General features: G+C 39.0%; 1 protein-coding gene and 1 non-coding gene across 51 annotated transcripts in view; one reads left to right on the forward strand and one right to left on the reverse strand.

The window, feature by feature from the left end:
* Positions 1-27651, forward strand: part of MLLT10 (MLLT10 histone lysine methyltransferase DOT1L cofactor) — a 245921-nt gene that overhangs the window by 131059 nt on the left and 87211 nt on the right. For all 50 annotated transcript variants that reach the window (XR_013519574.1, XR_004745526.3, XR_013519576.1 and 47 more), the window contains one exon: positions 12425-12520. Coding sequence is in view for 38 of the 50 variants with exons in the window: in XM_035306915.3 (XP_035162806.1) it covers positions 12425-12520 (96 nt within the window). In the remaining 12 variants the exon portion in view is untranslated. The remainder of the gene's footprint in view (positions 1-12424; positions 12521-27651) is intronic.
* LOC118143364 (U6 spliceosomal RNA) lies at positions 24881-24987 on the reverse strand. Its single transcript, XR_004727591.1, has one exon. It is a non-coding gene; the product is annotated as a U6 spliceosomal RNA (small nuclear RNA).

Genomic DNA, 27651 nt, shown 5'->3' on the forward strand with positions numbered 1-27651 from the left:
AAACCATTCAGGACATAGGAGTAGGCAAGGACTTCATGACCAAAACACCAAAAGCATTGGCAACAAAATCCAAAATAGACAACTGGGACCTAATCAAATTCCACAGCTTCTGCACAGCGAAAGAAACAGTCACTAGAGTGAATCAGCAACCAACAGAATGGGAAAAAATTTTTTCAGTTTACCCATCTGACAAAGGGATGATATCCAGAATTTACAAAGAACTCAAACAGATTTACAGGAAAAAAACAAGCCCATTCAAAAATGGGCAAAGGATATGAACAGGCACTTTACAAAAGAAGACATACAGGAGGCCAACAATCATATGAAAAAATGCTCATCATCACTGGTCATCAGAGAAATGCAAATCAAAACTACATTGAGATATTATCTCACACCAGTTAGAATGGTGATCATTAAAAAATCTGGAGACAGCAGATGCTGGAGAGGATGTGGAGAAATAGGAACACTTTTACACTGTTGGTGGGAGTGTAAATTAGTCCAACCATTGTGGAAGACAGTGTGGCGATTCCTCAAGGACCTAGAAATAGAAATTCCATTAGACCCAGCAATCCCATTATTGGGTATATATCCAAAGGACTATAAACCGTTCTACTATAAGGACACATGCACACGAATGTTCATTGCAACACTGTTTACAATAGCAAAGACCTGGCACCAACCCAAATGCCCATCAATGATAGACTGGACTGGGAAAATGTAGCACATATACACTGTGAAATATGCAGCCATCAAAAACGATGAGTTCATGTCCTTTGTAGGGACATGGATGAACCTGGAGAACATCATTCTCAGCAAACTGACACAAGAACAGAAAATGAAATACCGCATATTCTCACTCATAGGCGGGTGATGAACAATGAGAACATATGGACACAGGGAGGGGAGCACTACACACTGGGGTCTGTTGGGGGGAATAGGGGAGGGAGAGCGGAGGGGAGTTGGGGAGAGATAGCATGGGGAGAAATGCCAGATGTGGGTGAAGAGGAGGAAGGCAGCAAATAACACAGCCATGTGTGTACCTATGCAACTATCTTGCATGTTCTTGACATGTACCCAAAAACATGCAATTAAAAAAAAAGTCAGCTATCCTGCAAATATGCATCCTTTGAGAGGAGCCTAAACCAACATGCTGTGTTGGAAGCTAGGCAGAAAGCTGGAGCACATGCTCTGCCTTTGGAAACCCACAGTCGTAATTATGCTTTTAAGTTACACATTTGTGTGAATTATGATTTTTGCCAACTGAAACCTCTGGCAAAAAAAAGCCTCCACCCACAGGCACCCACTGGAGATTTGGACTTGATGCCCCAATGACATGGTTATTAAGTACACCCCTTTTTGAAAAGGGGCTATTAACTTGCTACAGAGTTCTTACTGAAACTGAACACCACACCCACAAAGCCCTTAAGAGGAAGAAAAAGGAAACGATGGCTTTCCAGGACTTCAACAAACACCTCTTCTTACTCCATTAGTATCTCCTGATTCCATTTCATATTCCTAATTGCCTATAAATGTATACAAAACTACCATATTATAGTCAATACAACTAAAATTAGTTAAGTACTCACAAGCTGTCAACAATACTACCTTTCTTTTATTACTTCACACCTGACACTCAGTGTTTAAGGGAAAAAAACATACTAAAAATACAAAAATTAGCCAAGGTGGTGGCACGCCTGTAGTCCCAGCTACTCCGGAGGCTGAGACAGGAGAATCGCTTGAATCTGGGAGGCAGAGGTTGTAATGAGCTGAGATCGTGCCATTGCACTCTAGCTTGGGAAACAAGAGTGAAACTCCATCTTAAAAATTAACAATAAATCATATTTGGCATTATAAAAGAACATTAAAGCATAAAAAATACAGACCAGCTTTGAGATGATACAGTTTGGCAGTAAGGCATATACATATATAAAGATAATATAAAAGTGAAATGAAAATAGAAGAAAACCATGGGCCAGTCACAGTGGCTTATGCCTCCACTGGGAGGCCAAGGTGGAAGGAGGCTAGCTTGAGCCTAGGAGTTTGAGACCAGCCTAGGAAACATAGGGAGCCTCCGTCTCTACAAAAAATACAAAAATTAGCCAGGCGTGGTGGCCTGCACTTATAGTCCCAGGTACTCGTGAGGCTGAGGCAGGAAAATCAGCTGAACCTGGGAAGTGGAGGTTACAGTGATCCAAGATTGTGCCACAGCACTCCAGCCTGAAAAACACAGTGAGACTCTGTCTCAAAAAAAAAAAAAAAAAAAAAAAAAAAGGCCGGGTGCGGTGGCTCAAGCCTGTAATCCCAGCACTTTGGGAGGCCAAGGCGGGTGGATCACGAGGTCAAGGGATCGAGACCATCCTGGTCAACATGGTGAAACCCCGTCTTGACTAAAAATACAAAAAATTAGCTGGGCATGGTGGTGCGTGCCTGTAATCCCAGCTACTCAGGAGGCTGCGGCAGGAGAATTGCCTGAACCCAGGAAGGCAGAGGTTGCGGTGAGCCGAGATGGCACCATTACACTCCAGCCTGGGTAACAAGAGTGAAACTCTGCCTCAAAAAAAAAAAAAGTATCCCTTCTAAGCAAGGAATTCTTATGTATAAATAAACAAACATACAAATAAATAAATACAAACAACCTGGATAGCAGGAAAAGCAAAATGACTATAAGGGTACTAGCAGCCTTTACTGCAGGAGCTCAATATAAAATCTGACGCATGTAATTAAACAAAACGTAACAGTTTGCCAAACAGTGACTAGATATAAATCTCTTTCTTGCTGACAAAGTCCTGATTTTCTTAAGAAAATTCAAGAGCATCCTCTCATGTCCTCATAAAAGTGTATCTATTTCCCAGCCCAGAGGCAAACATGGATGAGTCCAAAACAATTAAAAGAAATCCATTCTCTTTAGCCTAACAAAAGCTGGAAGCTAACAGTGAATTTGCACCAAGTGAGTTTTGCTATTGCTCTTAAAGCCCCAACTGTTACAGACGAAATCCTCTACATAGACTGATGCAACTTAATACACTGTTGTAGACATATCTAGAAGTCATGGCTTTTGCAGTCATGGTTACGAGGTCACGGCAGTTGTTCCAAGGATTATGGCCTAATACTTGAGCATCTAAAGGCAAGAAGTGATATACCTTTAAGAATGAGGAGAACATCTGGAAAATTTCAACTTCTGGTCAGGTGCAGTGGCTCATACTTGTAATCCCAGCACTTTGGGAGGCCGAAGCATGCAGATCACTTGAGGCCATGAGTTCGAGACCAGCCTGGCCAATCTGGTGAAACCTCATCTGTACTAAAAATACAAAAAAAAAAAAAAAAGCTACTCAGGAGGCTGAGGCAGGAGGATTGCTTGAACCCAGGAGGCAAAGGTTGCAGTGAGCTGAGATCTCACCATTGCACTCCAGCCTGGGCAACAAGAGTGAAACTCCATTTCAAACAACAACAAAAAAAAGAAAATTTCAATTTCTATTTTACTATTCTGATCTAAATGTATTCCAGGCTTCAAGTAGTCAGTGGCTAAAGAGAGTGGATTTCTCTTAATTGTTTTGGACTCATCCATGTTTGCCTCTGGGCTGGGAAACAGATAAACTTTTATGAGGACATGAAAGGATGCGCTTGAATTTTCTTAAGAAAATCAGGACTTTGTCAGCAAGAAAGAGATTTATGTCTAGTCACTGTTTGGCAAACTGTTATGTTTTGTTTTAATTACATGCGTCAGATTTTATATTGAGCTCCTGCAGTGAAGGCTGCTAGTATCCTTATAGTCATTTTGCTTTTCCTGCTATCCAGGTTGTTTGTATGTATGTATGTATTTATTTATTTATTTTTGAGACAGAGCCTCACTTAGGTTGGAGTGCAGTGCCATGATCTTGGCTCACTGCAACCTCTGCCTCCTGGGTTCAAGCAATTCTGCTGTCTCAGCCTCCCACGTAGCTGGGACTACAGGCGCCTGCCACCATGCCCAGCTCATTTCTGTTTTTTTGGTAGAGATGATATTTCACCATGTTGCCCAGGCTTTTCTTGAACTCCTGACCTCAAATGATGTGCCTAGCTTGGTCTCCCAAAGTACTGATTATTAGGTAACTTTTTTCAAGGGTAAGTTCTGAGGAACTATAGTTTCTGATGTCTTTCATAATGGAAAGCATTTCCTTTTGCCTGTATCTTGTATCATGCTGTATATAATATTGTTGGGTCACACTTTGTTTCTCCTAAAAACTTAAACAACGGGCCTGGAATATTTCTGTGGAGATGACTAACGACACCTCCCTCTCCCTGTATTCTGCTAACTTTAACCACAATAAGTCTTGATGCTACACAGTCTGTAACAGAATTGTTCAGATTTTTTTTTTTCCATTTTCATTTTGTGGAATTTTCTGTTTGAATATACCTTCTGTTTCCCAATCATTAAATTCTCTCTTTGAGGGACACACGTTATCCTTATGTTTATCTCTATTTTTATGCCTATCAGATGCTGTCTGCCTGCTTTAATATCTTTTTTTTTTTGAGACCGAGTTTCGCTCTTGTTACCCCGGCTGGAGTGCAATGGCGCGATCTCGGCTCACCGCAATCTCCGCCTCCTGGATTCAGGCAATTCTCCTGCCTCAGCCTCCCGAGTAGCTGGGATTACAGGCACGTGCCACCGTGCCCAGTTAATTTTTTGTCTTTTTAGTAGAGACAGGATTTCACCATGTTGACCAGGATGGTCTCCATCTCCTGACCTCCCAAAGTGCTGGGATTACAGGCTTGAGCCACTGCGCCTGGCCTAGTATCTTTTATAAAATATATATTACTGTGATTAATTCAAGTCTTTCTTTTAGCATTTTAAAAATTTTCAGCAATGCCTATTCTTTTCCTTGCTGTTTCTATTTTATTTACTAATTCTATAGTGATACTGTTTTAGTCTTAGATTTATTACTTTGGTTATCTACCTTTGTACCTTTTCCTATTTTATCATCTCATTTTTGAGCTTTGTATGAACTCATGTTATAATTTTTATTTAGCATGGGGACAGTTTTGAGAAGCATCTTCAAACTCATGTATGCTTCTAGGTTGTGATTTTTGGCTATCTCATGCACATTAGACTCTTTGTAATATTTTTTGCCTGTAGTTTCTTTGCCATACAACTTTTAAAATGTTGTTTATGCTTCGGAGGCTCTCTTTTGACACTTATTCCGCTATAATTTAGGTAATTTTTTTTTGCAAATTTTCTCATGGTTTTTAAGATGATTGTTTAGGGGCTATGTATTTTGCATTTTTCTGAAGCCTGTGGGAATGGGAGGGGTGAGTATAAAAGCTTGGCTTACGGCAAAAAGAAAAGATAAAAAAAGAGAGCTTGTAAGCTTAGGGCAGTATGCACTTTTTGGTAGAACTCTGGGCTTGGCTCTTTTATTTTAATTTTTTTGGGAGACAGAGTCTTGCTCTGCCACCCACCCTGGAGTGCAGTGGTGCAATCTTGGTTCACTCTAACCTCCGCTTCCCGAGTAGCTGGGACAACAGGCCCCTGCCAACACACCAGGCTAATTTTTGTAGTTTTTTAGTAGAGACAGGGTTTCACCATACTGACCAGGCTGGTCTTGAATTCCTGACCTTGTGATATGCCCGCCTTGGCCTCCCAAAGTGCTATGATTACAGGAGTGAACCATCGCGCCTGGCCTTGGGCTCTTTTTTTTTTTTTAAACACTGTACTTTATTAAATGTCTTGCCCCAGGTTCTAGATCTCAACTGTATCTTAGTCTTATAGGGAATATCCTAGGATTCTCTTTTATGTTTCATTTTAATTTCAATTTTTTGAGACAGGGTCTCAATCTGTCCTCCAAGCTGGAGTGCGGAGGTATGATCATGGCTCACCGCATCCTCCACCCTGGGTGTTCCTCCTCAACCTCCCAGTAGCTAAGACTACAAATTAGCATCACCACGCCCAACTCATTTTTTTTGCTTTTTGTGGAGATGGGTTCTCATTTTGTTTCCCAGCGTGTTCTCCAACTCTTGGCCTTGAGTGATTCTCTCAACCTTACTTCCCAGAGCGCTTGAATTACAGGGGAGAGCCACTGCACCAGGCACCCTAAGATTTTGTTTGTTTGTTTTTGAGTTAGAGTCTTGCCCTCTCATCCAGGCTGGAGTGCAGTGACGTGATCTTGGCTCACTGCAACCTCCACCGCCTGAATTCAAGCAATTCTCTTGCCTCAGCCTCCTGAGTAGCTGGGATTACAGGCGTGCACCACCACACGCAGCTAATTTTTGTGTTTTTAGTAGAGATGTGGTTTCACCATGATGGCCAGGCTAGTCTCAAACTCCTGAACTTGGCTTCCCAAAGTGCTGGGATTACAGGTTTGAGCCACTGTGCTTGGCCATGATTTCATGTAATTAATTCTTAGCCTTGATTCTTTACTTCCAGTTAGCGCCTCTTTGCTTTTCCTCCCCTTGCCTTCAGTTTTTCCTGTTTCTCCCTTGAAACTAGTACTACTCTTTAGGCAGAAAAAGTTGTTTAGTAGGTCAAAACACATACAATCACTTCTCTTCAGATTTGAGACTTTCAGTTATATTCTCAGAATTTTTGGGAATTAAGGGGTATGGTTAAGAGCTGAATCCTATAGCTTAGTCTAGGGCAGTTTCTCTCTAATAAAATCTGGTTTACTCCATGCTTGACAGTTTTTGTTTAATGCATTAATATCTGCCCCTGCTTCCCATTTTGGTTGCTTTGAGGATCATTTGGTTGGTTGTTTTTACTGGTTTTCGTTCATTTGTTTTCTACATTGGGAAAATCTGTGATGTGATTTCAAATTTCTCTTAAGCATTTTTAAGATCCATGTTTACTTAAAATTGGTTTGCTTTATGTTTATAATGATACTTTATGTATTTAAATATAGGCAGCCTTACTAGAAATTTTATTCTATTTCAGTGTAAAGAATTGAGTCATTAAAATAACTCACATGTTCTTTTTCTTGTGATATGGCTAAATATTAATTTCTTTTATTGGGTTTTCTGATGAATTTGTCTTGACGATTAGTGATAATGAAATTGTTTCTTATATATTAGCAAATCTTTTAAATAATTTACTGTAGAGTTTTCCTGAGAGGTAACTTCAAGCTTAGTATTACATTCTTTATAGAATTCACTTTCTGATTTGCCCTAGACATTTCTGGTTCACAGATTACATACTTACCCTTCAGCTCCGAATTCCCTGTTGGCCTGAAAATATGAACTTACAAGTATTATCTTCACTGCTCCTATAAATAGTCCTATACCTATTCTAGTTTGAAAACTCAAACATTGGATCTGTCTCCTGGTTGTTTGTCTTGTGCTAAACTTAAGTTAAAAATTCCTGCATAGGCTGGGTGTCCTGGGTCATGCCTGTAATCTCAGCATTTTGGGAGGCCAAGGTGGGCAGATCACTTAAGGTTCAGAAGGTTCAGAGTTTGATACCAGCATGGCCAAAATGGTGAAATCCCATCTCTACTAAAAATACAAGTTAGCCGGGCGTGGTGGCACACACCTGTAATCTCAGCTATGTGGCTGGCTATAGGCATGATAATTGCTTGAATCTGGAAGGTGGAGGTTGCAGTGTATTGAGATGAAATGACTGCACTCCAGTCTGGGTAACAGAGTGAGACTATCTCAAAAAAAAAAAAAAAAAAAAAACCCCTCTGTGTTTAACTGTCTTTAGTTTCTTTTATTATCATAAGCTTTTCTCTCCCTTCTGTTTCTGTCTCTTCTTTTTTCCCCCTCACTCTTGATTTTCTCTTTTAGAATTTCTCATCATGAGTACCTTACCTACTTTTTCTTTAAATTTTGAAAACTACTTTTTTTACTTTTTGGTTATGTTTTTTGGGAGGTGTAGGTAAGAGTCTACCTTGTGCTTGTTTAAGCCATACCTTTGTGTAAAAAAAGAAAAAGAATTTTCCTCACAGGACTATTTTAAGGATTGAGATATCATATATATTTATAATTATAAACTTTTACAATTCTGGTTTTGTATTGCTAGTTAATATATACTGATTAAGTTGAGTGTGACATTAGCTATCTTGACTTAACAAGCTGTGAAGATAATACTTATAAATTCATATCTTTGGGCCATGAGGAATTCAGAGTTTTGAAGAGTACATATGTAATCTGTGAGCTAGGAACAAAACTCACCTATTATCAATTTCCGAAATCTCTGACTATTCTTTAACAACATGCTTATTTTAATGGCCATTGTATGCTTCCATAAGCATATTTTTTCAAGTACAGCTCTGTTGTTGGACAAGTTGTTTTTCTTTTTTTCCCCCATTGTAAACAGAAGTATGATACACTGTATTTAAATCTTTGTATACCTTCCTAGAGGTGAAATTACTAGGTCACATGGTATGAATAATTTTATGGTTTCTAACTCTTGTTTTAAAAATTGTCAGCTTGGCTCAGTAGTGTGTACCAGTAGTCCCAGATAGTTGGAAGGCTAAGGCAGAAGGGTCCTTTGAGCCTAGGACTTCAAGACCAGCCTGGGTAAAAGAGCAAGACCCAATCTCTTAAAAAAAAAAATGGGTTCCTCATTTGTTTACATTTTCTCTAGTAATATATGCAAGTGCTCATTTCCCTAGACAGTATTAGATCTGGTCATTAAAAACAAAACCCCAAAACTTTGGTCACATACAGGAGAAAAATACTACCTTTGGTTGTTTAATACTTGGGTTGCATGTTTCTGTTCCTGTTTAGTGGCTTTTTATTTTATTTTTTTGAATTTCCTAGTCATGGTCTTTGTACATTGTTCAATGGCATATATGTTTTCTTATTAATTTATTAAAAAATTTAAACAGAAATAAAATACAAAATATTTAACCTGACTGATTTCCCAGTTTGGTTGTTGTTTTTTAATGATTTATTTTTAAATTTGTATAGCTAAATCTGTGTTTTCCCTTTCTGTAGTTTTTTACCTTTTTTTTAGTTAGAAAAGTCTTTTATTCCTTAAAGTCAGATACTTTAAAAATAATTTCTAGCAAACTTTTAGATTATTTTAATTTTTATTTAACTCTTTAACCTATCTGGATTTTGTTTTATTTTATATAAGATATTTTTTGTTAAATTATTAACCAGTTGTTCTAGTACCATTATTAAGTAATTTTAGTCTTTGCCTTCTGATTTGGAATCTCCTCTTTATCATATAAGAAATTTTCATATATAATTGAGTACTTTTGTGGTTTTTTCCTTTCTTCTATTAATCTATTTAAATCAGCATATCTTTTTAGTGATAGTCATTAGACTCCTTTGATTCATATTTGATAGGCTGTTTGTATGGATATAAACCGTGCACAATGTGTTCCAATGAACATTTGTAATGCTCATTGCAGAATATGTTTCTTGATGTATCACAGAGGACCAGAGTTCTGTATTGTTCCATTATTTGCTTTGTATGACTTTTTATATCTCCATATTGTATATTTTCACACATGTACATGTATATGTTTTGCCTTTTACTCTCATATGTTTTGCAAGTTGTTAGGGTTGGTTTGTTTACTTTTTTGTTATTCAGGATCATTCACCATTAAATTTTCTTAGCTCTTACAAACTTGAAGAACGAAGCCCAGAATGGGAAGTAGAATATATAGAGTAAAGGAGGATAGAAAGGCTTCTTAATTATCTTCGTAGGGAGAAAAACACTGATATAACAGTTACAGGCCAGGATCATTTGAACTTCATAAACTAGAATGTATAAATTTGTTAATTTGTTGTGTGTATTAGTTCATTTTCATACTGCTATGAAGAAATGCCCGAGCCCGGGAAATTTCTGAAGAGAAAGAGGTTTAATGGACTCACAGTTCCACATGGCTGGGGAGGCCTCACAAACATGGCAGAAGGCAAAGCAGGAGTAAAGGCACATCTTACATGGCAGCAGGCAGGAGAGCATATGCAGGGGAACTGCCCTTAATGAAATCATCACATCTGTGAGATTTATTCACTATCATGAGAACAGCACAGGAAAAACTCGCTGCTGTGATTCAGTTACCTCCCACCAGGTCCCTTTCATGATACATGGGGATTATGGGATCTACGATTCAAGATGAGATTTGGGTGAGGACACGGCCAAACTATATCAGTGTATTAACACACAAATATCCTAATATTGTTACTTTTGTTTTTTTTTTTTTAAATAAATGGGGTTTCACTCTGTCACTCAGGCTTGAGTGCAGTGGTATGATCACAGTTCACTACAGCCTCAACCTTCCAGGCCCACACGATCCTCCCACCTCAGCCTTCCTAGTAGCTGGGACCACAGGTTTCCACCACAACACCTGGCCAATTTTTTTTAAATTTTTTGTAGAGATGGGTCTCCCTGTGTTTCCCAGTCTGGTCTTGAACTCCTGGGCTTAAGTGATCCACCTGCCTTGGCCTCCCAAAGTGCTGGGATTACAGTTGTGAGCCACCATGCCTGGCTTATATTGTTATTTTTAATTTGTGCGTTCTTTAGCTCCCGTGACCCAATTGTGTATTATAGTCTGGTTTCAGTTAAACTGTTGCTTTAAACCACCCAATGACTTTTAATGGCTTATAACAGGTGAGCTCAGCAGGGATGATTCCATGTGGTATCAGCCAGATTTACTCATGAGGATTTATTAAGCTAGTGGCTGGCTGGGTGGTCATTGTTGGTCTTATTCACATGTCTGGCGCTAGGTGCTGCTGGCTATAGGCTAGAGTACCTCAGTTCTTCCCCATATGACCTCATTCTCCATTTGGCCTCTCCATGAGGAGAGTGTGGAATGCTTCCTCATGTGGTGGCTGAGAACTGAGGTGGCAAATGTGGAAGCCATGAAGACTTCTTAAAACTCCAGGTTCCTGTGCTCATACACCCTTGCTTCTGCCACATCCTGTTGAGTATCACAAGTCATAAGGGTAACCCAGGTTCAAGGGAGTGGAGAAGAGGACATCTTAGGATGAGAAGAGTAGTGATAACCCATTGCAGAGAATGTGGAATGATTCTTTGGGGGAGACATTGTTTGCCACAATCAAAATAACTTTTAGATAAAAATGTTTCCTAAAAAGTCTGAATTAGAAACATTATTGGGTGTGAAGATAGCTTTTGCCCAGGAGGTCGAGAACAGTCTAGAGAACAGACTATAGAGACCCCTGTGTCTGCAAAAAAGCAAAATAAAAAATTAGCCTGTAGCCAGGCATGGTGGCATGTGCCTGTAGTCCCAGCTACTCTGGAGGCTGAGGTATGAGAATTGCTTGAACCCGAGAGGCAGAGGCTGCAGTGAGCTGAGATGGTGCCACTGCATTCTTAAAAAAATAAAAATAAAAAAAGCCTGGTGTAGCATGTGCCTGACTACTTGGGAGGCTGAGGTGAGAGGATCGCTTGAGCCCAGGAAGTCAAGACTATAGTGAGCTGTGGTTGTACCACTGCACTCCAGTCTGAGTGACAAGAGTGAGGCCCTGTTTCAAAAAGAAAAAAGTATTATTGTGTTAATTTACATTTACTGTTGCTTAAGTACTAACATTGCAGCCTGAAACATCTCACATACTTAGATCAGGAATTAAAAGCAAAAAAAAAAAAAGGCAGTATTTTGGGGGCATTAGAGTAAAACATCTATCTTTAATTTGTATGCACTTTGTTCTGTTTGTATGTAAACCTTTTAGGGCAAGGACAGTGATACCAATCTTTCATAATTTGAAAAGATTAAGGCCCCTCAGTGGTCAGATTTTAAGCATCATGAGAAATAAATAAATTCAATGAACTCTTGAAATAGTAGTACATTTCACACCCAATACTGTTTTTTAATGTAGTGATTCAAACAACAGAACATTTTGATAAAAACTATCTGACATTAGGTTGGACTTCCAGTATGTAATTAACTTTTATTTTATTGAATTCCTTTTTATATTTAGCTCATCAGCTTTAGCGCTTTATAGCACACCCTATCTTTATCTAAATTTTTTTGTTAGAGATAACTGATTCATCTATTTTTTTGGGTAAACCCACGACAGAATTTTTTGCTGGAGTGTCTGTGCCTTTAGTTTCTGGAGAAATTCTCATGCGTGGTAGAGGAAAATCTGGTACTGTTCAGATGTGAAGTGCTATGTAAACTTTAAAGTGCTATTTTTAGATGTCCACAAAGCATTTGGTGTTTTTAAGAAGAAAAAGTGTATATATTACTGAAGGTAAATATAGCAAATAATTACAGACTTCAGTTGTTTGTATTATTTTGACTGATTAAGGATAAAGGAGCTGAACTTACTTAAAAACAAACTCACACTAGTATTATTTAAATATATATAAAGTATAAATATACACATAGTGTATATATAAAACAACACTGTAATCAGAGGAAATAATTTTTGATAGGAGTATTTGTTAATATTTTAAATTATTAGTTGTAATAAAACTCTACTGCATGTATAGGGGTTATAGTTCAAATTTAAATTGGATTTTACTTATATTCATTTTTAGAAATACAAAGAGAAGGACAAACACAAGCAAAAACACAAGAAGCAGCCAGAACCGTCACCTGCATTGGTTCCATCCTTGACTGTTACTACAGAAAAAGTAAGTTTTAAGTATCATATTTTGTTTTATATAATAAGTAGTTACTGTGCTGATTTTTACCTCTCAAGGCGATTTTCATTCCCTAGCTTTTCCCACCTTTTCAGCCATACATCAGGCACTTGAAATTCTCATTTTCCTTCCTTCCTCCCTCCCTCCCTCCCTCCCTCCCTCCCTCCCTCCCTTCCTTCCTTCCTTCCTTCCTTCCTTCCCTTTTATTTTATTTTATTTTATTTTATTTTTTTGAGATGGAGTTTTTTGCTCTTGTCACCCAGGCCATCCATCTGCCTTGGCCTCCCAAAGTGCTGGGATTACGGGCGTGAACCACCACACCCAGCCTAGAATTCTCATTTCTTAATCCTTTATCTGCCTTCTGTTTATTCTGTACTTGTCTCCAAAGCCTGTTAAGTAAGGAAAACTAGTGGGAAGCATCATTGAGACAGAGAATTTTGGCTGTGGGTAGACTTCATTCAGCTTAGATTTTGAATTCTGGCCTCACCTTTTACTGATTGTTTAGGTTAATTAACCTCTGTATAACTCAGTTTTATCATTTGTAAAGTGGGGGAAATAATTAGTGAAATTGAAGGACAGAATACATGTAAAGCAATTAGAACAGTATTTGGTTCATAATAAGAATAAATATTAAGTATTACTAGGATTATTATCTTGTGCTTAATATAAAAACGGGGAGGCTGAGACAGAATAAGCAAGTTGGGAAATGGAGTAGGAGATGAATCTAGGGTGAGGGGCCCATTATACAAGGTCTTGTAGGCCAATGTAAGGACTTTGTGTTCAATTTGACCAAAAAATGAGCTATTGGAGGTTTCTGAATTGAGATGTAACATGGTCTGACTTAAGTTTTGAAAGGACCTCTGGTTGCTTTGCCTTGGACAGGCTATGGAAAGTCAGAATGGAAGCAAGGAGGCCATTAGGAAGGTATGCAGTCATCCAGAGAGAGATGGCAGTAACAATAGAGGCAGTGATAGGTGATCAGATTCTGGATGCATAAAAAGGTTGAGCCCTCATGACTTTCTTAAATATAAGTTAAAGGCATATGAGAAAGAGAGGATCCAAGGATGATGCCAGAGGTTTTGGGTCAGTTCACTAGAAGGTATGGAGTCACTGTGAACAAGGAGGGGAAAGACTGTGGGCATAGCTGGTTGAGGGGAAAGAGAAGAATTCAGTTTGGGATATGGTTCTTGTTTTCTATTGCTGGCAGAGGAAATTACTGCAACAAACCAGTCTAAAACAACATACACTTACTAGTCATCGTTCTGTAGGCCAGAAGTCTGGGTGGACTTAGCTGTTTCCTCTAGTCTGAGTCTCTCAAGACCAAAATCAAGGTGTTCGTTGGCCTGGGTTCTTAAAGAATCTGTTTCTACGTTGGTCAGGTTATTGGCAAAATGTATATGCTTATAGGCTCAGTCAGGTTTTTGGCAAAATTTGGCTTCTTGTGGTTGATTGTAGAACTGAGGTGCCCCTTTCCTTGCTGCTTGTCAGGTGGGGGTCAGCGCTTGGCACCTAGAGCCTTTCTTTGTTTTCTTGTGCCGTGTGTCACGTGATCTCCTCCATCTCAGAGGTAGCAATGTCTTGTTGAATTCCTCTTACACTTGGAATTTCTTTTGTATCTCTTTTGCTTTTAGTTGGAGAAAGTTCTCTTTTTAAGCTCATCTGATTAGATTGGGTCTACTTGAAAAGTTCAAGGTAACTTCCCTAATTTACAATCCATAAGTTTAATTACATCTGCAAAGTACCTTTTGCCATGTAATATAACATATTCACAGGTTTCAGGAATTAGAATGTGGACATCTTGGTTGAGGGATGTTGTTCTGCCTACCATAGATACGTTGGGGTTGAGATTTATCTATTAATATTAGACATCTAAGTGGATATGCTGACTAGCCAGTTGGATACCTAGTCTGGTATTAAAGAGGTCTAAACTTTAGATATTAAATGTGGGAGTTGTATGCATATTGAGTTATTTAAAGCCACCACACTGAAATGATACCACTAAGGGAGAAGTGAGTGCAGGTAGAGAAGAAAGTAGGCCTTAGGAGGCCCAGGGACCTCCTGTGTTGAAAGGTCTGGAGGAGGAGGTACAAGCAACAAAGGAGACTGAGAAGAGACCAGAGTTTGGAAGAAAACTAAGATGATGTGGTATGCTGGAAGCCAAGTTAAAGAAAGGTGGGGATAGGAGAACTGTGTCATATATGAAGGACTAGCTCTTTGATTTAGTCATGTGGAGGTCATTACTGACCTTGATGAACAGTTTTAAAGTACTGATTGAGGCAAAAGCCTGATTGGAGTGCTTTATAGAGGCAGTGGGGGACAAAGTCAGACTGTGTGTATAAATGATTGCTTTGAGAAGAGGTCAGGGAAGTGGAGATAATGAAAGATATTTTTAAAAATAAATAATGGGATGTTAGGTTCACTAATAGGAATCATTGAGTAGAGAGGAGGAATAATGAAATGATAGAAAAGACAGGAATATTACTACAGTGATGTCCCCTAGAATATGAGAAGGGATGGGATTTGGGGGAAAACATCTTGTGATAAATTCAGAGGTTTTTCAGTTAAGAAGCAGTGGTTTTAGTTATGATTTGAGGAGTATTTCTTTTTTTTAAAGAGACGGGGTCTTGCTTTGTTTCCCAGGCTGGAGTGCAGTGGCTATTCACAGGTGAAATCCCACCGATGATTAGCACGGGAGTTATGACCTGCTCCATTTCCGACCTGGGCCAGTTCACCCCTCTTTGGGCAATCTGGTGGTCCCTGGCTCCTGGGTGGTCACCATATTGATGTTGAACTTAGTGCAGACACCCGATTGGCATAGCACACTACAGCCCAGAACTGCTGGCTCAGGTGATCCTCCCACCTCTGCTTCCTGAGTAGCTGGGACTACAGGCACGTGCCACTGTGCCGGGCCGATTTGAGGAGTATTAGAGTTTTGAACAAAGAAAAAAAAAGCATGAGATAGTTAACTATAATAATGTGAAAGAAAATTACTATGATTTGTATGATTTCTGGGTAGCCACAAGGTTCTACCTGAATTTCATAGTCAAGACTTTAAGATGAGGCAGATTTGAGCAGCTCTTTGTTTTTCTCTATTCTTGTTCATCTTTATGGATGTGGGCACAGAGTAGGATTTGGTCAGGTTGTTATTTTACCATCTGAATATAGTGAATGAGTGTGAGGGTAAATGCCAAGGGGGTTATAATGATGGATCATTATATTTAAACCGAGTGGGTAGGGAAATAAGAACAATAGATGATGAGGGATAGTATATACTTGTTAATGGTTTCTGGTGAAATTAAAGTATTGTTGAAGGCTGGACACAGTGGCTCATGCCTGTAATCTCAGTACTTTGGGAGGCTGAGGCAGGAGGATTGCTTGAGCCCAGGAGTTTGAGACCAGCCTAGGCAACATAGCAAGACCCCAAAGATTGTTGAAGTAGTCAAGAGTGAATTAGAAATATGAAGTGGTATTTAAGAGTAGGATGTATGAAATGGAGATTATTGACGGTTTGAGATTATTTAGTAATATCAGAATCTAGAATGTGATCAGGGTGTGAGGGGCTGATGTAGGGCAGAAGACAAGATCAATGGAGGAGAGGTTGTCAAGGAACGGAGATATTGGAGGTTATAAAAGATTGTTTAGGTGTATATTGAATTATCTAAGAAGTAAAATAAGAGTAGTGTTGAAGACTGAGAGTAAAATAGATCCTAAGGCAGTGGTTGGCAAACTTTTTTTGTCAGGGGCTAAATGCTAAATATTTTAGGTTTTGTAGGCCATACTGGCTCTTTTTAGTACTCAGACCTTTCCTTCTGTAGAACAGAGTAGCCATAGACAATTTGTAAATAAGCATATGTGGCAGTGTTCCAGCAAAACTGTATTTATGGACACTTAATGGAGTATACTTAATACTTATTAAGTATGTGAAACTTAATTCCATATAATTTTCACATGTCATGAAATAGTCTTTTTTTATTTTTTAAATCTCCTTTTCTTTATTTTGTCATGCATGAAAACTAATTTTTTTTTTTTAAAAGCCATTTAAAAATATTAAAATGGCCGGGCCTGGTGGCTCATGCCTGTAATCCGAGCACTTTGGGAGGCCAAGGCAGGTGGATTATGAGATCAAGAGATCAGGACCATCCTGGCCAATATGGTGAAACCCCATCTCTACTAAAATATAAAAATTAGCTTGATGTGGTGACATGCACTTGTAGTCCCAGCTACTTGGGAGGCTGAGGCAGGAGAATCGCTTGAACCCGGGAGGTGGAGGTTGCAGTGAGCCAAGATCATGCCAGTGCACTCTAGCCTGGTGACAGAGTGAGAGTCCATCTTAAAAAAACCAAAAAGATAAAAATAAAATAAGAATATTAAAATCATTCTTAGCTTTTGAGCTATACAAAAACAGGTGGATGACTAGAGGGCTTATAGGGTATCCTACTCTAATGATGAGATGTAATGGGTGCCAATATCTGGTGACATCAGTTTCTTTTGCTGGAAGGTTTTAAGAGAGTTGTAGAATTAGTATTGAGGGACAAGGAAACCTACCTCATCATCCAGACCCAGTGATACAAGAGCTGTGGAAGCAGAGTAACATTGAGATAGCTACAGAGTAAACAGTGGATTTCAGGATCAATCTAAGTTTTTTGGGGGGCAAGAAGCAGAAGGGATGTTCAGAGAAAAGGATGAGGTACACTGCACCTTGTTTTCAGAGCAGAGCGGAAGGCTTTTGTCTGTTGAAGGAGGGATGGCAGGTGTGGACATAATAGGGGAAGTTCATAGCTGTGTGGATGAGGCAAGTGAGGATGGACCTGGAGTGTTTTGATGACTGACATAAAAACAGGAGAAAGTCGTTATCAGATTGGCCCTGGTAGACTTCAAGCAAATAAGGTGAGACCTTGAGTGTTTGAAGAGGTTGGGTAGAGAGGTAGTTTGGGTTCCTTCTTGATCCTGATGGCTGGTAGAAGACTTCATAGATTCCTTTTCAGGGAAGGGTGTCATTTTACTGTTGGTCCACCACACTCTTCTCTTGATGGAGTGATAAGGATAGATCAGGGAAAGCAAGACCGTTTTACCCAGAACGTATGGCTGCTTCTAGACTAGATATATATTTTTTTTAATTATTGATATATCCTAGTTGCACATATTTTGGAGTTACATGTAATATGTTGATACATCTATACAATGTGTAGACTCCATGGTTGATGATAGTGGAGCCACACTTAAGTTGAAGGTCAAGAGCACTTTAATTCACCACTGTAATTTTTAAATGTCTGTATCATGTAATGTTAGCACATTTTTAAGCTTCGTTTACTACCTCTTATTCCTTAGTAAAAAAATTCCATTTCACTTACTTCTTCATTAACTTAGATTATACTGCCTTATATTTTTTAGTGTACTTTTTTGATGACTAACCTTTAATCCTTTTGCATTATAAATGTTTTAAAACTAGAAATTAGCAACAAGTAACTACTTCAATATTATATTAATGTGTTATCACTATCACCTTTTAAATATTGCAATGAAAATCTACCAGCGTAATATTTTCACACAAATCTTTGATGACCAGTAGTGGACCACTGGTGATACTTAAACATTGTTCACTAAGACGATTATTAGAGAGAGTCAAAGTGTTAAGTGTCTTTTCCAGAAACTGTAGCTCTTCATTTTTATGATTGGGGGATTTTGGTTCTTAGGCAAAAGATGATTGGATGGAACACATAGGATTCCATGTCTGCAGGGAATTAATGTAGGAAGTCCTTTAATATGACAAAACAAGGCTGGGTGTGGTGGCTCATGCTGGTAATCCCAGCACTTTGGGAGGCTGAGGTGGGTAGATCATGAGATCGTATATGTATATATGACATATATATATGAGGTCATACATATATATATGACAAAACAAGCAGAGGCAGCTTGTGTTTTAGGGAAGTATGGTTACTTCTCTGATTTCCCCAATTTATAGTCTTTCTGAGCACTTCAAGCTGGTTCCCTTCAGGAGGCTGAGGCAGGAGAATCATTTGAACCCAGGAGGCAGAGGTTGCAGTGAGCCAAGATGGCGCCACTGGACTCCAGACTGGGTGACAGAGCAAGACGCTGTCTCAAAAAAAGTAAGGGGAGAAAGTCTTTGCTCTTGACCTAATAGAGATTTTCTTGCTGTCAATGTTATTTTGCTAAAGAAATTCCTAGATGCTTATAAGCCACAGTACTCTTTTGTAAATTAATGAAGTTGAACTTCACACCTTATTAAAAGTAATATTTTAACACATTTCATTATTAGAAGACTTAGTTGTTTCTGACCATTATAAATAGCTCGCAATTTTTAGTTGTTTGAATTTTGAGGTAATTTAGCTTTTTAAGTATAGGTTTTGTTTGTTTTAAGAAGTTTTTCATGCACTGGAGATACTAGATCAGGTTTTTGCCTTTATCCTTGGAACATTTTTAGGAGAGGGTAAAGGAGAACCTCCTTCTTCTTTTTTTTTTGAGACGGAGTTCTGCTCTTGTTACCCAGGCTGGAGTGCAATGGCGCCATCTCAGCTCACCGCAACGTCTGCCTCCTGGGTTCAGGCAATTCTGCCTCAGCCTCCCGAGTAGCTGGGATTACAGGCACGCGCCACCATGCCCAGCTAAATTTTTGTATTTTTAGTAGAGACGGGGTTTCACCATGTTGATCAGGATGGTCTTGATCTCTTGACCTCGTGATCCTTCTGCCTCAGCCTCCCGAGTAGCTGGGATTACAGGCACGCGCCACCATGCCCAGCTAAATTTTTGTATTTTTAGTAGAGACGGGGTTTCACCATGTTGATCAGGATGGTCTTGATCTCTTGACCTCGTGATCCACCTGCCTCAGCCTCCCAAAGTGCTGGGATTACAGGCTTGAGCCACTGCGCCCGGCCAGGAGAACCTTCTTTTAAGTACATCTTTCAATTAGCTGTTAAAGTTTTGTGCTGATTTTTAAGACTTTTAGAAGAAAATTTTTGATAAAATAAATTTTTATGTGTAATGTAAAATTTTTAATGTTTCTTGAAGGATTAACTTTTAAAGAAAACTTTAGAACTTTGAAGTTATAATGAAATCAAGTGGAGATTTATCTTTCTTATTAAGTCACTTTATCTCTTTGTTCTTTCCTTAGTTAAGCTTTTATAAAAAGTAAATTTAATTTTGAAAGAAATATAAATACATACAAGATATTCAAAAGTCTAATATATCACAAATACATTATATACAGTACATTGCACATACTTAAAGTAGAAACACTGATAACATTTTGACATATGTACACATTAGTGAAACTATCACCACAATCATAGGCAACAGTTTCCTTGTGAATTTTTAAAATCTCCTTCTCCCTGTCTTCACTTCCCTCCCCATGCATCTACTGATCTGCTTTTTGTCACTTTAGTTTGAATTTTTAGAATGTTAAAAATGGAAACGTATGGTATGTACGCTTTTTTGGTCTGGCTTCTTTCAGCATAATTATTTTAATATTTGTTCTTGTTGTATGTTTTAATAGTTAATTTTTTGGCTAATTACAATTCTGTGTATAGATATACTATAATTTGCTTATCCATTCAACAACTAATGGACATTCAGGTGGTTTTTAGTTTTGTGGTATTACAAATAAAGCTGCTATTAATATTGTACAGATCTTACAAGATACATGTTTGTTTCTTTGAGATGGAGTTTCACTCTGTTGCCAGGCTGGAGTGTAGTGGCGTGATCTCAGCTCACTGCAACCTCCACCTCCCGGGTTCAAGGGATTCTCCTGCCTCAACCTCCTGAGTAGCTGGGGTTACAGACACACACCACCACACCCAGTTAATTTTTGTATTTTTCAGTAGAGCCGGGGTTTCACCATGCTGGCCAGGATGGTCTCGATCTCCTGACCCCGTGATCTGCCACCTTGCCCTCTCAAAGTGCTGGAATTACAGGCATGAGCCACTGCACCTGGCCCATATGTTTTTATTTCTCTTGCATGAATACCAAGGAGTGGAATGGTTGGGCCACATCATAGGTGTGACTCACCATGGTAGATGTATGCTTAATTTATTTATTTAATTTATTTTTTAGATGGTGTCTCGCTCTGTCACCTAGGCTGGAGTGCAGTGGTGTGCTATCAGCTCACTGCAGCCTCTGCCTCCAGGATTCAAACGATTCTCCTGCCTCAGCCTCCTGAGTAGCTGGGATTACAGATGCCCACCACTATGCCCAGCTAACTTTTGTATTTTTTTTTTTTTTTTGAGATGGAGCTTCACTCTTGTTACCCAGGCTGGAGTGCAATCCTGCGATCTTGGCTCACCACAATCTCCACCTCCTGGGTTCAGGCAATTCTCCTGCCACAGCCTCCTGAGTAGCTGGGATTACAGGCACACACCACCATGCCCAGCTAATTTTTTTTGTATTTTTAGTAGAGACGGGGTTTTACCATGTTGACCAGGATGGTCTTGATCTCTTGACCTTGTGATCCACCCCCGCCTCGGCCTCCCAAAGTGCTGGGATTACAGGCTTGAGCCACCGCGCCCGGCCAACTTTTGTATTTTTAGTAGAGAAGAGGTTTTACCATGTTGGCCAGGCTGGTCTCGAACTCCTGACCTCAGGTGATCTACCTGCCTCTGCTTCCCAAAGTGCTAGGATTAAAGGTGTGAGCTACTGTGCCCAGCCATGAATGCTTAATTTTTTAAGACACTGCTGGCCGGGCGCAGTGGCTCATGCCTGTAATCCCAGCACTTTGGGAGGCCGAGGCGGGTGGATCACGAGGTCAAGAGATTGAGACTATCCTGGTCAACATGGTGAAGCCCCGTCTCTACTAAAAATACAGAAAATTAGCTGGGCATCGTGGCCCATGCCTGTAATTCCAGCTACTCAGGAGGCTGAGGCAGGAAAATTGGCTGAACCCAGCGGGTGGAGGTTGCGGTGAGCCGAGATTGTGCCATTGCACTCCAACCTGGGTAACAAGCGAAACTCTGAGTCCAAAAAAAAAAAAAAAAAAAAAAAAAAAAAAGGCACTGCCAAATGCCAAACTATTATTTTACCAAGCGGTCGTACCATTTTAACATTTCTACTAGCAGCACACCAGAGTTTCTGTTCCTCTACATTCTCTCTAAGACTTGGTACAGTCAGTCTTTTTAATTTTAGCCATTTTAATGGGGATGTAGTGGTAATACTCATCACAGTTTTAATGTACATTTCCTTAATGACTAAGTAAGTCGGATGTCTTTTTATGTGCATATTTGTCATTTGTTTATTTTTGGTGAAGTGTTTATTAAGATCTCCCTACCTTTTTTTATTGGCTTGTTTTCTTGTTACTGACTTTTGTGAGACTTTGTATTCTGGAGGCAGTTCCTTTATCAGATACACATTTGCAGATATTTATCTCACTCTGTGGCTTACATTTTCATTCTTTTGCCCGGGGTGGTGGCTCACGCCTGTAATCCCAGCACTTTGGGAGGCTGAGGCAGGCGGATCACGAGGTCAAGAGATTGAGACCATCCTGGCCAACATGGTGAAACCCCGTCTACTAAAAATACAAAAAAAAAATTAGCTGGACGTGGTAGCACGCGCCTGTAGTCCCAGCTACTCGGGAAGCTGAGGCAGAAGAATTGCTTGAACCTGGGAAGCGGAGGTTGCAGGGAGCCGAGGTCGTGCCACTGCACTCCAGCCTGGTGCCTGGTGATGGAGTGAGACTCTATCTCAAAAAATAAAATAAAATAATTTTTTTTTTCATTCTTTTAATCTTTTTAAGAGCAGACGTTCTTTATGAAATTCAGTTTATGAAATTTTTTTTGTTTTCCCTTACAAGGTTTTAAAATTATAATTCAGGAGGATACAATCATGCAGCACAGGCCGATTAGCCAAATCTAAAATAAACTGGCTTCTTATCACAACTAACTTGTGAGCATCACAGCCCTTCTTCTTTCTAAAATGACCATAAAGAAAAATTACTGTGGCGAAACAGAAACCTAGATTTGAGGTAAAACGTAAAAACCAAAGGAAAAATAGCAATTCAGTGGTTTGTTGATGAAAGCAGGAAAGTTGGTGCCCTTCACTGGGCTGCTTTGCTCTTCTTACGCTAGCTTTTATTTATTTATTTATTTATTTATTATTTTTTTAAAGATGGAGTCTCGCGTGTTGCCAGGGCTGGAGTGCAGTGGCATGATCTCAGCTCACTACAATCTCTGCCTCCTGGGTTCAAGCGATTCTCCTGCCTCAGTCTCTGCAATAGCTTTTATTATAGGCTCACACTACCGTACCTGGCCAATTTTTGTATTTTTAGTAGAGATGAGGTTTCACCATGTTGACCAGGCTGGTCTCAAACTCCTAAGCTCAGGTGTTTGAGCTCCCGAAGTACTGGGATTACAGGTGAGCCACAATGCCTGGCGTTACTCTTGCTCTTTTTTTCCCTCCTCTTTAGCCGATCCATGTTAGACTTCAGTAGGTTTGAACAAATCATCTATTCATTTCTTTGGAGCTTACCACAGTGCTGATTGTTCCTTGTTCATGTATAGAAATCCTATGAAATTTTTGTGTTTATTTTGTATCCTGCCACCTTACCTAAACTTTTTTTGAGACAGCCTTTATCTGTTCCTGGGGCTGGAGTTCAGTGGCTTACTGGAGCCTTGACTACCCAGGCTCAAGCTATCCTCCTACCTCAGCCTCCTGATTAGCGGGGACTAGAGGTACATACCACTATGCTCAACTAATTTTTTCTTGTAATTTTTTTGTAGAGTTAGGGTTTTGCATGTTTCCTAGGCCTGTCTTGAACTCCTGGGTTTAAGCCATTTGCCCACCCTTGCCCTCCCAAAGTGCTGGGATTACAGGTATGAGCCACCATGCCTGGCCACTTTAATTTTTATTTCTTTGCTGTTGATTTCTGGTTTCATTTCATTGTGGTCTGAGAGAGCAAGGCACCATATGATTTCTATTCTTTAAAATTTGTTAAGGTGTGTTTTATGGTCTAGAATGTGGTCCATCTGGTCTTGGTTACTGGTTTGGTTACTGCCGTTTATTCAAGGGGAAGTTTTTGGACATTGGGTTTAATTGGCTCTTCTTTTTCTATTATTCTGAAGATTAAGGCTGGGCATGGTGGCTCACGTCTGTAATCCCAGTGATTTGGGAGGCTGAGGCCGGTGGATCACTTGAGATTAGGAGTTCCAGACGAGCCTGGCTGACATGAAGAAACACTGTCTCTATTAAAAATACAAAAATTAGCCAGGCATGGTGGCACGGGCCCATAGTCCCAGCAACTCGGGAGGCGGAGGTTGCAGTCACCTGAGATCTTATCACTGCACTCCAGTGTGGGTGACAGAGCGAGACTGTCTGAAAGAAAAAAAAAAAACAAAAGCCAGGCACAGTGGATCACCTGAGTTCAGGAATTTGAGACCAGCCTGGCCAACATGGCAAAACCCTGTATCTATTAGTAGCCAGGTGTAGTGGTGGGTGCCTGTAATCCCAGTTACTCTGGAGGCTGTGGCAGGAAAATTGCTTAAACCCAGGAGGTGGAGGTTGCAGTGAGCCGAGATCACGCCATTGCACTCCAACTTGGGTGACCAGAGCAAAACTCTATCTCAAAAAAAAAAAAAAAAAAAAAGATTATTGTTCTTCATTCTTTCTTTTCTAATATACACAGTCAGCACTACAAATTCCCCTTTACGTGCTACTTTTCTAGCATCTCACAAATTTTTATAAGTTGTATTTTTATTTTCATTTAGTTCAAAATATTTTAAAATTTCTCTTTATATTTCTTTTTTTACTTATATGTTGTTTGGAAGTGTGTTATTTAATCTCCATGTATTTGGAGATTTTGTGGCCACCTTTCTGGTATTGACTTCTGATTTTATTTCATTGTGGTCTGAGAGAGCAAGGCACTATATGATTTCGATTCTTTAAAATTTGTTAAGGTGTGTTTTATGGTCTAGAATGTGGTCCATCCTGGTTAATGTTCCATGTAAGCTTGAGAATAGAAGAATGTGTCATCTGCTGTTGTTGGACAAAGTAGTCTACTGAGGTCAGTAATATACAGTTGATTGATAGCACTGTTCAGCTCAACTGTGTCCTTAACTGATTTTTTTTCCCCTGATATATCTGTTAACTTTTTGGCTGTAGTATCTATTAATTTCTGTCAGTTTTTGCTTCATATATTTTGACCTCTTTGGTTAGTCACATAATTAAAGATTGTTTATTTCTTATTGAAGTATTAACACCTTTATCTTATGTAATTACTCTCTTTAGTTCTAGTAAGTTTCTTTACTCCGAGTCTGTTCTGTTCATAATTTAGTATTTCTGCTTTTTAAATATTAGTGTTAGTATGGTATATCTTTCTCCATTTGTTTCCTTTAGTTTTATTTATTCATTTATTTTTATATGGAACACTTCATGAATTTGCATGTCACCCTTGCACAGGGGCCATGCTAATCTTCTCTGTTTCATTCTAATTTTTGTATATGTGCTGCCAAAGTGAGCACTATTTCCTTTAAACTCTACATGTCTTTATAACTACAGTAGGTTTCTTACATTTCTTACAGACAACACATAGTTGCTGCTTGGTTTTTGATCTGTGAGAATCTTTATTTTTTAATTGGGGCATTTAGACCATTGCCATATAATTGGGTTTATATCTACCATATTTATTCCTGTTTTTCTTTTTTTAATTTTTGTTACTGTTTTTGTCATTCATAGCTTTTGTGGTTTTAATTCAGCATTTTACATCATTGCATTTCCTTGTCTTTTTTTCTTTTTTTTTACCCTTTTGTTACGCTTTAAGTGTTTCATTTTACTCTCTCTTTGACTGCATGTTTTCTGAGGTAAATTCAGATATAATTCTTATACTTGTGCCTGTGTGAGTAAGGTGTTTTCCTCGAGTTTCCTTCTTGGATTTTAATCTTTGAGCATAGAGGTGTACTCCTCTTTCCCCCTTCTTTTTCACATTTATTTTGCTTGACGTTCTCTGTTTCTTTGTTAGCTGGTTTGGTTACTGCCATTTATTTGAGAGGAAGTTTTTGGACATTATTTCGAATATTGCTTCTGCTTCTTTCTTCTCCTCATTGTATTCCCATTTTAACCATGTTACGCCTTTTATATATGGCCCAGCATTCATGGATATTTTGTGTGCTTTTGTTTTCCAGTCTTTTTTCTCTTTCCTTTTCAGTTTTGAAAGTTTCTGTTGTCATATCTTCAAGCTTAGAGATTTTTTCTTAAGCAGTGTCCCAGTCTACTGATGATTCCATCAAAGACATTCTTCATTTCTGTTTGTTTTTGATCTCTCTGGCATTTCTGATTTGCTTTCATTATGTGTATGTTCTTACATGTTGTCTGCCTTTTCCATTAAATCCCTTATATTGATCATAGATTTTAAAAATTCTTGCTCTCATAATTCCAACATTCCTGCCATGTCTGAGTTAGTTTCTGATGGTTTTTCACTTTGTTTAAACTGCCTTTTTTGCCTTTTTTGTTGTTTTTGACATTATGTCCTGGAAAAAGGAACTATAGTATAAATAGGCCTTTAGTAATAATGTACTAGTGAATTGTGGGGAAGAGGAGGCATCCTGTACTTCTATAATTAGGTTTCAGTCTTTAGGTGAACCTGTACACCTGGAATGTGAACTGCATAGGGCTAATTCTTAGTTATTTTCTTCTCCTGCAGGTGGGACAGAATGGTTAGAGTGGCCCGAGGTTGTATATTTCTCTTCCCTAGGTCAGTTAGGCTCTGACAAAAACCCCTACGGGTTAGAACCTGGTTAGTTTCTTCTGAAAGCAGGCCTTGTTAGGAAAAGGAAAGCTCTGGTTATTTCAAAATGGTACCTTTTTTCCCTCTTTATTGGAGAGATCTCTGGGGTACTCTTTCTCCATTATTCACTCTGAGGGCCTTTGCCTTTCTGGTTTGTTTTTGTTGTTGTTGTTGAGATGGAGTTTCACTCTCCTTGCCCAGGCTGGAGTGCAGTGGTACGATCTTGGCTCACTGCAACCTCCCCCTCCCAGGTTCAAGCGATCTCCTGTTTCAACCTCCCAAGTAGCTGGGATTACAGGCAAGTGCCACCACACCCAGCTAATTTTTGTATTTTTAGTAGAGACAGGGTTTCACCATGTTAGTCAGGCTGGTCTCGAACTCCTGACCTCAGATGGTCCACCTGCCTCAACCTCCCAAAGTGCTGGGATTACAGGTGTGACCCCCAATTTTTTGTTTAGCATTTTACCCTTTGACCTCTAAATTCACTGATACAAGAGTTGGTGATTTTCAGTTTGTTGAGCTTTGTATTTGTTTTAGGGCTGAGCAGAGACTTCTCTCTGCTCCTTATATGCCCAACGAGAAACCAGATTTCCTAATATAGGCATTTAATGATATAACTTCCCTCTCAAGTGCTGCTTTATGAATTTTGATATGTTTTCATTTTTATTTAGTTTAAAAAATACTTTGTGGTTTTTCTAGAAGTTTATTGATATTCTTTTGATGCAGAACATGGATTATCTTGTTAAATATTCTGTGTGTTTTTTAAAAGAATGAATGTGTATTGATTTGCAGTTGTGTGGAGTTTTTCAGCAAATGTCCATTAGGTCAAGTTTATTTATATTTTTTAAGTTGTCTATATCCTTACTCATTTTTTGTCTGTTTGTTCTGTCAGTTATTGTGAGTGGTGCGTATTAGGTACAGAAACAATTAGGATTTTTGTGTCTTCTTGATGAGTAAGCCACTGTATTTTGTTAATATTTTTTGTTGTGAAACCTGCTGGCTGATATTAATATAGTGAATTTAGCTTTCTTTTGATTAGCTTTAGCTTAATGTTTCTTTTCCCATGCTTATACTTTCTTTGTGCCTTTATATTTAAAGTAAGTTTCTTTTTTCTTTTCTTTTCTTTATTTTTTTTTGTTGTTGAGATAGAGTCTCGCTCTGTCACCCACGACGGAGTGCAGTGGCATGATCTCAGCTCACAGCAACCTCTGCCCTCCCGGGTTCAAGTGATTCTCCTGCCTAAGACTCCCAAGTAGCTGGGATTACAGGTGTGCGCTATCATGCCTGGCTAAGTTTTGTCTTTTTAGTAGAAATGGAGTTTCACCTCTCAGGCTTGTCCACAATGTGTTGTCAGCAATTTATTGATTAACATATTTTAGGTTTTCTTGATAAACTATTTTAT

The sequence above is a fragment of the Callithrix jacchus genome, chromosome 7 (genome assembly GCF_049354715.1).
Source record: "Callithrix jacchus isolate 240 chromosome 7, calJac240_pri, whole genome shotgun sequence".
Taxonomy (NCBI): domain Eukaryota; kingdom Metazoa; phylum Chordata; class Mammalia; order Primates; family Cebidae; genus Callithrix; species Callithrix jacchus.